Source organism: Helianthus annuus, chromosome 1 (assembly GCF_002127325.2).
Source record: "Helianthus annuus cultivar XRQ/B chromosome 1, HanXRQr2.0-SUNRISE, whole genome shotgun sequence".
Taxonomy (NCBI): domain Eukaryota; kingdom Viridiplantae; phylum Streptophyta; class Magnoliopsida; order Asterales; family Asteraceae; genus Helianthus; species Helianthus annuus.
Window position 1 is genome coordinate 69,958,484 of NC_035433.2, and position 12,222 is coordinate 69,970,705.

At 34.6% G+C, this 12,222-nt stretch overlaps 2 protein-coding genes across 2 annotated transcripts; both read right to left on the minus strand.

Moving 5' to 3' along the window:
- Positions 1–562: 562 nt before the first annotated feature.
- On the minus strand, positions 563–5,531 carry LOC110868309 (serine/threonine-protein phosphatase PP1 isozyme 2). The gene is made up of 4 exons (XM_022117447.2): positions 4,932–5,531; positions 4,019–4,578; positions 3,735–3,935; positions 563–901 (listed from the first exon to the last, which is right to left on the minus strand). The coding sequence occupies exons 1-3, from the start codon at positions 5,128–5,130 to the stop codon at positions 3,762–3,764; spliced, it is 933 nt and encodes a 310-aa protein (XP_021973139.1). The 5' UTR covers positions 5,131–5,531; the 3' UTR covers positions 563–901; positions 3,735–3,761.
- A 1,685-nt stretch (positions 5,532–7,216) lies between these two features.
- Positions 7,217–12,222, minus strand: LOC110868319 (ras-related protein Rab2BV). The gene is made up of 3 exons (XM_022117454.2): positions 12,041–12,222; positions 11,333–11,520; positions 7,217–7,859 (listed from the first exon to the last, which is right to left on the minus strand). Exons 2-3 carry the CDS (start codon positions 11,495–11,497, stop codon positions 7,377–7,379), a joined length of 648 nt encoding a protein of 215 aa, XP_021973146.1. The 5' UTR covers positions 11,498–11,520; positions 12,041–12,222; the 3' UTR covers positions 7,217–7,376.

A 12,222-nucleotide genomic window follows, 5' to 3' on the forward strand; every position in this document is an offset into this window, starting at 1 on the left:
CGGGCGGGTGGGTTACCGGGTTTTCCCCGGAATTGGTGGTGGACTCGGGTTACTTTCGGAGTACTCCGTTTGTCCAGTGGGTGCCCCGAGAGTGCTCGGGATTGAGTTTGTTGGCCGTTCAAAAAAAAAGTAGAACGCAAATCTAGATAGCATACATTAAAATACAATTATTTGAATTTAAAGTTGTTAACAAAACCAGACTTTTGCATTTTTTTTCCAACAAGCTGCACCGGTTTTGAGTAAAAGAAAAAAGTTAACGAATGAACTTACATCTCATACACATTAAAACAACTGACGCTTTTCCACCTTCAAAATATTTATCAATATTTACGGAGGGGATGCATTTGCTCGATTGATGAGATCTCAGAATGCTTATTCGGTGATTTAGTTGGTCATTCAAAAAAAAATTATCAATATACATTTATGTAGTGTACAAATATTTTTTAAATTTAATTATGACAATATGATTTTTTTAGTCTGGTCCAACCAGTGATCTAAAGGTACAGCCAATTAATCGATCAGGAAGGACTAAAGAGTTCTTGTAACACACTAACACGTGTAATGACTTCTAAAAACTTCATACTAATTGAAGAATTAAATTAAACCTTCTAACAATGTAACAAAAGGGGGTCAATTAGAAATGTCAATGGAGAAGATGCAGCATATAAATTGGGCATGAACAGATTACAAAAAATGATTCAATAATAATACTGATTAATTGAAAAATAGGCAAACTGATCATCTGAACGTATAGAGGCAAGCTGTCCACCAATCTCCATAGCAGCATGGTAATGTTATCCCATCTTAAAACAAAAAAACTTCATTCAAAAAGTGTTTACGACACAAAACTAAAACAGCAGTGTGTCCATCACAAGCATTCTAGGCCGGCACCCAGGGGATTCTGCACATGAAAGACTTCATGGCTCACATATACAAACATAAAATAAGTTGTGCAGTTAATACGGTAAAATATACATCGGATATCGGTCAAGGACCGATATTTGAGATATAAGTTATCTCAGTGACATATCGGTAATTTTAATATAATGCAGAATTTATATATATATATATATATATATATATATATATATATATATATATATATATATATAGGGTAAGGATAGTGTAAAAAGGGCCTAAAGTGTGAGAAGTGTGAGAAGTGTATTATAACACTATATATAATACTATATAACACCATATAAACACCGTATAACAATATGTAACACCATATAATACCATATAACACTATGTAACACTATATATCATTATATAACAAATATAACACTATACATCTATCATAGACATGCTATCAGACAACCTATAGTGTTATATTTGTTATATAATGATATATAGTGTTACAAAGTGTTATATGGTATTACATTGTGTTACATATTGTTATACGGTGTTTATATCTAAATATTAATAAAAGACTCCACTTAATGCCACATGGCATTTTCTCCTTCAACTTATTAAATATTGATTAATAATATTATTAACATATCTAATCTAATCTAAATATTAATAAAAGATTACAAATAATGTCATATGGCATTCTCTCCTTCAACTACATAAATTTTATTTATATTTATTTAATTAATATATTTCTTTTAATACTAATAACCAATATATATAAATATCACTTTTCTTTATCTTTATCCTTATCTTTATTTTAATATTAATAAATCCAATTAATAATTAATAATATTATAAATATCTAAATCTAATATCTAATAAAATATTAATATCCTTTGTTTTAACCCCTTTGTTTTTTTACTTATTAATAATATTACCCAAAACTTTTATAATTTTGCAATTTAGACCCTTTATTTTTTTACTTATTAATCTAAAGCTTTTCATCTTTTCCAATTTAACCCCAACTCTTTTTAATTTTCAGTTTTGTTCCACCATACTTTTCATCATTCCCAAGCTTTTCGTTTCGTTCTAAATTTTGTGAGTTAACGCACCGCAACGTGCGCGTGGAGTTCAACATTTTTCGTATATTTTTCCCGTTTGGCCCGTCAAAACACATCTATTTTTCTCCGTTTGACACGTTCGTCGCAACGCACGGGTCTTGGATTAACTTAGTTATTTTTTTCTATGTATTACGTTTCGATTTAATTTCTCTGCAACGAGCGTGCGTAATTCAAAGATTTTACGTCTGCTTTTCGCTCGGCTTTATTTTTTTCCGTTTTTATTTATTTTGTTTTTACGAGTTTTCCGGTGTTGGTGATCGCTGATAATGGTATAGCACTGATACTACTTGACACAGTTTTACGACAACCGCTGCAACGCAGGGGCTTAATACTAGTGGTGTTATATAGTATTATATATAGTGTTATAATACACTTCTCACACTTTGAGCACTTTTTACAGGATCCTCTACCTATATATATATATATATATAGGGGAATGCTAGACAGAAAACTCTTAAATTCTTAGGAAACTCTGGAAACTCAAATCTCCCCCCATTTTTACCCAACCTCCCGACATTTTTTTTTTGAAAAAAATAACACATGTAATATACATGTTTTAAAGTGTTTTGGGCAAAAAAAAAAAAAAACAAAAAAGCGCCGAAGGGATTTTTTTAAGAAAAAATAAACAAATTTCAGCAATGTCCGGTTGCCTAACATGTGTTAGACAAAAATGCTGAAAGTTGCTGAAATTTGTTTTTTTTTTTAAAAAAAACCCTTCGGCGCTGTTTTGATTTTTTGGCCCAAAACTCTTAAAAACATGTATATTACATGTGTTATTTTTTTCAAAAAAAAAAGTTGGGAGCTTTGAGTTTTCCGGGTTTCTTAAATATTTAGGGTTTTCTATATAGCCCAACCCTATATATATATATATATATAGCAATTTAACACCAATAATTCAGTGATATATCTGTTATATTGGTCAATATCGCCGATAATATCGGTACTGATATTTGACACCGATATCTTACTAGGGGACTGATATAACCGATATATCACAAACTGAATTGCATTAACCTGTCGACACTCTGTTCAATTTTTTAGAAAATAAAATTCTAAAATTCCAACCACTAGTAAGTGTTCCCTAAACCAATTATGTTAATTAATTTTGACCTTTTATGATAAATATACCACTCTAGTCTCTACCTTAACTTACAATCTACTGATTACAAAATTTCCAAAAGCTAACGTTTTTCAAATCTATCGGATGATGATACGTTTGGTCTGATCATGTAACGACCTTCCTTTGGCATGGAAAGTTACCATATTGGACCACACATATCAACATACGATATCAATTTATTCATACCAAAAATAATATTAAAATGAGAATTGAGATGAAAAACAATTACACAAAGGTGCTAACGAAACCAATTTCCAAGATTTGATCAACATCAACAATGGTTCTATCATAATAATTAGCATTCAATCAAGATAGAGTTTGTTAAAAAAAAAATTATTTTTTAGAGAAATGAATAGCGTTCCTCTATATTTGGAAAAAAAAAAAAAAAAAAAAAAAAAAAAAAAAACTATTCAATCCTCCAAATCTAGAGAAGAAATGCAGACAAAAGATATTAATCCAAGACTCCAAATTAGGAGTTTTAGAGTACACATTCAGAAACCTTTACGTTCAGTCAAAACATTTTCTTGCACCACAAGTTAGCTTGATCAAAAGAAATCGATTCCGGTTTCACAAAGAAAATGTTTTGACCAATAGCAATATATGATGGCTCATAAAACAAAAGGAATACTCTTGATACTGACCTTAAAAGCTTTGGGTCACAACTTCCTTTATAAATATCTCGGTTTTCTGTCAGCTGGCTTCAAAATTTGAAAAGAACACATTAAGCTTTCGTCAACACTCATCATTGCTCCAGCATTATCAAATTCACCACAATAATTTGGGGCCGAAAATATCGTAACAAGCTGCCTATCAGCAAAGAACTCATACCCATCTTCTACAACCTAAACAAAATGACAACAAAATCACATAACGCTTCTAAACGGTATATCAAGTAACTCTGTTCAACATTCAATAATTCAATTACCTGATGGGCTCGACAGACAAGATCCATATCATGTTGCATTAAAAACTCCGCAACTTTATCAGCTCCAAACGTATACGAAACTCCCCGATCACTCATCCCCCATCCTTTCACATCTCTACTCGGATCAGACCAAAGCAAATCACAAAGCAGGCCCGAATCCGGTACATCGGTCGGGCGGGCCAAATTCCGAATCTGGTCCAAATTTGTTAAATCGGGAGAAAGCCCGCCGTGCATGCATAAGATTTTGTCGTCAATTAGTGCAGCAGCAGGAAGACAGTTGAAACAGTCGGTGAATGTTTTCCAAAGTCTGACATTAAAACGACGTTTACACTCGTCGTAAAAACCGTATATCCGGTTAATAGAAGCGCACTCGTGGTTTCCTCTTAGAAGAAAAAAGTTCTCGGGGTATTTAATTTTGTAAGCGAGTAAGAGACAAATTGTTTCGAGACTTTGTTTGCCACGATCCACGTAATCACCTAGGAATAAATAATTCGATTCTGGAGGAAAACCACCGTATTCAAAAAGCCGCAGTAAATCACCGTATTGCCCATGAATGTCACCTATAATCAACAACAATGTTTTCAGAACCAGACCGGACGTCGAACCGGTCTCCTTCCCGGTTCAATGGTTCGACCGGACGTAAGAACCGGAAAGTGTCGTAAATATTATTAAATTTCATTAGTTAAATCTGAAAAAATATATAAAAAAACCGGTCCAACCCTGCTAAAAAATTCGGCTGCTGAAGAAAAATATTAACTATACTACCTATAATGTACTACTGTTTCAATAACCATACACACTTGTCAAATATTCACACATACTACATATAATCAATCAAACAAAAGAACACGAAAACAGTCGAACAGCGCATCGATAACTCAATACACAAACAATAAGCAATCAATATCTTTACCACATAGCTTAATTGGGGCCTCAAGCTCCAGCAAATTCGGCTGCTGAAGAAAAATCTCTCGAGAAACCGTACAAAGCTGTCGAATCTCCGATTCTGATAACTGAACCTGCCGCAGGGTTCTCGCCTGCCGAAACTCCAACAACCTGTTAATTATATCATCAAGCAACACAGGCTCTATCCCCTGACCGTTTTCAGCCATTAACCACTCAAAAATATCCCCAAAATCGGCCTCTTTTGAACAACAACAAAAATAATAAAGCCTAGGTTTTCAAACACGCGTAAACTAAACAAGAAAGCAACAATTTCTTCAACAATAATGGTGATAAATAGTATTGAGTTAATAAGAAATGAATATATAGGGAAAAAGGGGATAAAATGGAATATAATGACAGCGATGAAGAAGCCGGAGAGGGCGAGTTGCAGAATCAAAATTGTGAGGACGATGATACCGTGGTGTTGTTTGATATTCTGCCGCTAATTGTCAACTTTTAGGCTTTGAATTGATGGGTTGGAATTTTGGAATGTGATTTTTTTTAGGGTTTTGATATTTGTTTAATTTTGTGGGGGTGTTTAGGTACCTTTTTGTTTATGCTTGTTTTAGTGGTATGGTTAAAATGTTAGCTAACAGGATTTATCCTGACGATATCGGTTCGCCTTATCTAAGTATTGGTATGGTATGGTATTGGTATTCATTTGTCTTTGCAGACGAAGTTGTATAAATGATATATCATTGAAACCGGAAATCATAAAAATGAATACAGGTACTGGAACAGTGTCGATGTTGTTTGGTTCGGTTCGGTATGATACGATACATTAGCGGTACAATATCAGTTTTTTTGAAACTGGAAATCATAAAAATAACATGATTTTTTGTGATTCAAGAATGTTTCACCATTGTTATAATTCGTTGACGGGTTATTAACACATGTTCAACTTGTGGTCCTAAATCATAAGTACGGTTGGTCTTAGTGGTTTACCTGAAGGTCCTAAGGATATATGGTTTGGTGGTAAGCCATCTTCCCTTTATCTAAGAGGTGAATGGTTCGGATACTGCAAAATACATATATACAAGTAGGCAAAAGATCAAATACAAATAATCTTAACATACTAAACATACAAATTGAAGGAAAACCCAAAAAGACAAGGTGGCATTTTTGTAATTACCACCAACTATCAAAGTTACAACCAAAAATACCTAAAAAAACACAAATTTTTTTTTTAACATTTTTTATTAAAAAATCGCTACATTTCGTTAGAAAAAAAAAAATTTTTTTGCTACTAAAAGTAGCGATTTTTTAATAAAAAATGTTAAAAAAATAAAATAAAATAATTTGTGTGTTTTTTTTATTTTTTTAGGTTTTTTGGGGGGTTTAGTTTTTAGCATTTTAGCTTGGGTGGGGGGGGGGGGTAGGTTTTTGGGGGTGTGGGGGGGGGGGGGGTGTTAGGTTTTTTTTAGGTTTTTGGGGGGTGGGGGGGTAGGTTTTTTTTTAGGTTTTTGGGGGGTGGGTGGGGGGTTTAGGTTTTTTTTGGGGGTGGGGGGAGTGGTTAGGTTTTTTTAGGTATATTTGTAGAGTAACTTTGATAGTTATTGATAATTACAAAAATGCCACCTTGTCTTTTTGAGTTTTCCTTCAATTTGTATGTTTAGTATGTTAAGATTATTTGTACAAGAACTTTACCCATGTATAAGTATATATGAGATTTTAGTTTGCCGTTAGAAAAACTATAAAATTTGAATTTGATACATATTTATCAGAAAGTGTTTTATGATGTTATACCATATTTGATTAAAAGCTCCAATCTCTAAGATAAAGTGTTATATGATGTTATACCATATTGTGTGCCAGTGCATACCTTTTAATAAACTTAGTATCTAATGTATGTGGTTACTCTCAATATCCATTGAAACTCTAGTTCTGCTCACACCTTTGTATTCTACACTCTATAGGATTTCATCATCAAATCTTAAAATACACTAGTGTATTTCATCATCAAATCCTAGCCATTTATTTACACACGTGTATGGTCATGATTAGTTCGCTCAGTTCGCAAATACACTAGTGTTCACTCTTGAACCTAATCCTCACGTTTGTTCTTTTTACATGTTCGTGACTTCGTTCTATTTGATTGGAGTGCCAGGTTGATCGTGGTTAATCCATCATATGCATACACAATTACATGCATGCATGCTTAAATACCTATAACATACAAATAGTATATACAAACATGCATAAATGTATGTCACGTACACATTTCTTCCATAGCAACTTCATGTGGCCTCTATGCAATCAGCAACCAATGAAATAACGTTCATATCAAAATAAAATCACCCAACAACAATATTCTACAACATGCCTATATTAAAAGGGAGATTTAGGCAAGTAAGGTAACGTATGCTCAATGTTACATAAGACATAATCTAATAACTTCTCAAAACATGTTTTTTCAACTTGAGCAGCAACCTTTCTTTGTGTTCCCAGATGCACCACCACCGACATTAATGGCGGTTCCCTTCCCCGGTACACCCAACGCCGCCTCTTCTGCCACCAACGCTTTCTTGCTAACAATATGGTATATATCAGTCAAAACCGTGTGAAATGCGTTCTCAATATTATACGATTCAAGTGCAGATGTTTCAAGAAACAAAAGCCCTTCTTTTTCCGCGAATGACTGACCATCTTGTTCACTCACGGCTCGATAGTGGTTCAGATCAGATTTGTTTCCAGCCAGCATAAGAACAATGTTAGCATCCGCGTGTTCTCTTAGCTCATGTAACCACCTTTGAAGATTGTCAAAGGTTGAGTTTTTGGTTATGTCGTAAACCAAAAGAGCTCCAACCGCACCTCTGTAATAGGCGCTGGTGATGGCCCGGTACCTCTCTTGGCCTGCTGTGTCCCAAATTTGAGCCTTTATTGTCTTTCCGTCTACCTGTGGACAAATAGTTGGGTCACACTCAAGAATCCCATATGGAGACTTCATAAGTTTTGACTAGAGGTGATGATTTCAACACGTTTAATGTTAAATGGATTGATTCACACTGTATTATATCTCTAACTGATCAAACGGGTAAAAAATAGCTAGAAAAGGAACGAATCAAACTCGAAATTCCAACATGATTTTCTTATAGCCTTTTAGTGATGGTGGCATTTAATTTTTTTATAGTAACTAAAGTGAGTTGTATTAAAATATAGTATTTTTTGGATATTGATATGAAGAACCAAAATAGTATAGGTTCAACATTTTCTTGAATCTCCATGTAGAAATAGAAATTACATTGACATAGAAGGTAAGGGGGCAACAAGTTGCGCTGCTACCCCCCTTTTCTTTTTGAATAACAAAACCAAGTCTTTTAAAAACTACGTTCATAAATCTCGGGTTCATGACATTACTATGCATGCCTTTGGACTCGACTAAGTAGGTCTACAACCTCTGACGCAAGAAAACCAAAAGTGTCAAATGGTGTAAGTAGATTCCCAGATCATAACTATCCTGATCAAGTGGGTAAAATAAAATTACTAGCTTAGTTAAAAAGTGAACATGTGAAACGGAGTAAGTAGATTACGTATAAAAGTGTGAATTATAACCGATGTTTTCATAGCTAGACTGTAATCGATCGGTCGTTTTACTGGCCCATGGGGCGGACCACTTTTAAAAACCGAATGAGTTTCTTAATAAGTTCAAATTATATACAAGTCATCTAAAACCAAGTCATCTAAACTTTAAAGACTGGAATAGACAAAAATAATAATAATAAATAAAATTCAAAATGAATTTAAAAAAAGAGTTAATTTCTGTTTTCGTCCCTATAGTTTGTCAAAAATCACTATTTCAGTCCATTAGTTTAAAAATTGCGATTTTAGTCCCTGTGGTTTCACTTTCGTAACCATTTCAGTCCTTGTACTTAACAGAATAATGGATCGAAATGGTTATGAAAGTGAAACCACAGGGACTGAAATGGTTACGAAAGTGAAACCACAGGGATTGAAATCATAATTTTTAAACTAAGAGCAGGCGGGGTGGTCCGTTATGGACTCCCCAGAACGCGTGATACCACCACAAACACCGCTGCCCCCACTATGGTCACGCGTGATTTTAAACGCGTTGAATCCTTCACGCGTTGAAATGTTTGAAAAATGCGACCGTTGATGATTTTTTACCGTTATTTTAAACGCTAATATTCAATTAAAAAAAAACCTTTAAACCATTTATCTATTTATATCTCCATTTTAAACCATTTTACACACACCAATCTACATCTTTTAAACCATTTTAAACCCATTTCACACAATTTTTATATCTTTCTCAAATGGAATTCCCTACGGATTCGACGTTTCCAATGTCTAGCAATAGCGATACCGAGTCGTCTTCCGACAACGAGACACTAAAATATTTTGTGTCGGTGTATAACAAGCTTGATGTCGAGTCGTCCCGCCCAAAGAAGAAGATGGTCGACCGTGATCGTATACGTGCCAACGAAGTTTTGATGAACGATTATTTTGTGGAAAATCCGCTCTACAATGCCGAAACGTTTAGAGATCGGTTTCGTTTACCCAAAGAATTATTTTTAAAGATTGTTGGAGACATCGAAGCAAGCGAGGAATGGTTCAAGAAGGTTACGATGCGAGGGGCAAACCAAGTTTCACGCCGATACAAAAATGCACGTCCGCCATTCGCCAACTAGCAACAGGTAACCCTCCCGATCAATATGATGAATACCTAGCGATGTCGGCCTGAACTTCACGTGAATGTTTGCATTTTTTTTTGCAACGTGATCATTAAGTTGTATGCTAAAGAGTTTTTACGTAAACCGACGAGCCACGACATCTCACGTATTTACGCCGCACACGAGGCTAGATGGCATTTTCCCGGGATGCTCGGTAGCATCGATTGTACACATATCGAGTGGAAAAATTGTCCAAGAGAGTTGCGAGGGGCGTATGTTAGGGAAGACATCAAAAGACCAACCATCATACTAGAAGCGGTGGCGTCGAATGATTTATGGATTTGGCATTCGTATTTCGGTGTTCCAGGTTCAAACAACGACAGCAATGTGTTGCACACGTCGCCGTTGTTTCAAACCGTAACGGATTGTACCGCACCTTCCTCTCCTTTCTATGTTAACGGTCGACATTACAGACAAGGTTTTTTTCTTGTGGATGGTATCTACCCGTCTTGGTCTGTTTTTGTGAAAGCTCCCTCATTTCCTGTCGAGCCTAAAGAAATCGTGTTCAAAAAATTGCAAGAATCGGCAAGAAAAGATGTTGAGAGGGCATTTGGTGTTTTAAAGGGTAGATGGGGTATACTACACCGACCGGTTCGTGCGACGAACAAGAAATCAATACATAGCATAGTGTATGCATGTATCATATTGCACAATATGATATGATCAAAGAAGACGGATGTGCAATATCCCCGGATTGGGTGTCGGATCCTCCTACACAAGTTCAAGTTCCACAAAATATCCATCTAGAATTGCGTAATGAAGAAACTCACTTTCGATTGAGATACGATTTAATCGAACTAGTAGGTTCTCTAGGTTTGGAGTTTCATGATTCGGACGAGGAGTAGGTTTTTTTTTAATTGTATGTTTCATGATTTCTAGTATGTTAACGATTTAATGAAATTTTTAATTTTAGTGTTTTATTGTTAATTTCTAATTTAAAATAAAAAATTAAAAAAAATAGTGAAATTTATAATTTAGTGTTTAATTTCTAATTTTAAAATAAAAATTAAAAAAAAAATGGGAGTGATGGAATTGTATCACTAGTGACCACCCCTATTACATTTCTATCACTAGTGATAGAATATTGAGTGATGACATGGCGGAACTTGATTGGTGCTTGTGAGTGATAGAATTCTATCACTAGTGACCACCCTCTCCCCCCTAATGGATCGAAATAGTGATTTTTGACAAATCACAAGGACGAAAAAAGTAATTAACTCTAAAAAAACCGATATAACCATCATAACCGGTTTGATGGTTTAACCGATCTGACCGGTTTAGAAAAGACTCAATCGGACCGGTCACAGTGATTATAACCTACAAATTCCCTCTTCAAAACGAGATCTCTTCTTTTAATGGATCGAAATGGTTATGAAAATGAAACCACAGGGACTGAAATGGTTACGAAAGTGAAACCACAGAGACTGAAATCACAATTTTTGAACTAATGGATCGAAATAGTGATTTTTGACAAATCACAGGGACGAAAACAGTAATCAACTCTAAAAAAAACCGGTATAACCCATCATAACCGATTTAATGGTTTAACCGATCTGACCGGTTTAGAAAAGACTCAATCGGACCGGTCACAGTGATTATAACCTACAAATTCCCTCTTCAAAACGAGATCTCTTCTTTTAAATGAAAAATTAGAACCAAAATGAAATAGACCACAAACCTCAAGAGTTCTAGTAGCAAACTCAACTCCAATGGTGGATTTGGACTCCAAACTAAATTCATTCCTAGTAAACCTCGATAAAATGTTGGATTTACCAACACCCGAATCCCCTACCAACACGATCTTGAACAAGTAATCATACTCGGAATCAATCCTACTCGCCATTCTTCTTTAATTGCTCCAAAACCCTACACGTATTAAACCCCATTATATATCCAATTCACTACATACACATAGATCCAATCAAATCCCAAGTAAACCCAATTCAATGGTTCGATTTCAAACAAAACCCAGAAACCAATTTTAAAACTAACACTCACAGTGATAAAAAAAAAATAATAAGTAACTAAAAAACATGAAAACAGAGTGTGAAATTATGTATTCAATTTACTACATACACATAGATCTAACCAAATCCAAAATAAACCCACTTCAATTGTTCGATTTCGAACAAAACCCAGAAACCATTTCGATAAAAACACTCCCAGTGATCAGAAAAGTAACTAAAAACACGAAAATAAAGTGTCAAATTATATATTCAATTCACTACATACACATAGATCTAGTCAGATCCAAAATAAACCAACTTCAATTGTTCGATTTCGAACAAAACCCAGAAACCAATTTCAGAAAAAAACACTTGATCAGAAATCAGTAACTAAAAACACTAAAACATAGTGTGAAAATGTGATAAAAAAAAGATCTTACCGTGATCGTGAAGATGGGTGTGAGATTTGGGGGGAATGAGATTGATAAAATTGGAAGAAACAAGATGGGAATATGTACAAATCATGGTGGGAAGGATCCATGATGCACCAGATCAACAATGGCTGTGTGTTGGCAATTGGCACCGTCCTAATAATATTAAAAAGGGGGGAAATAATATTGGT

Coding starts and splice junctions, on each gene's coding strand:
- LOC110868309 (XM_022117447.2), bottom strand. CDS start 5,130: ATGGCTGAAAACGGTCAGGGGATAGAGCCTGTGTTGCTTGATGATATA. Junction 4,579..4,931: donor GGCCCCAATTAAGCTATGTG/GTAAAGATATTG, acceptor TGTTGATTATAG/GTGACATTCATGGGCAATAC. Junction 3,936..4,018: donor TTGTCTGTCGAGCCCATCAG/GTAATTGAATTA, acceptor CATTTTGTTTAG/GTTGTAGAAGATGGGTATGA.
- LOC110868319 (XM_022117454.2), bottom strand. CDS start 11,497: ATGGCGAGTAGGATTGATTCCGAGTATGATTACTTGTTCAAGATCGTG. Junction 7,860..11,332: donor TTGCTACTAGAACTCTTGAG/GTTTGTGGTCTA, acceptor ATTTGTCCACAG/GTAGACGGAAAGACAATAAA.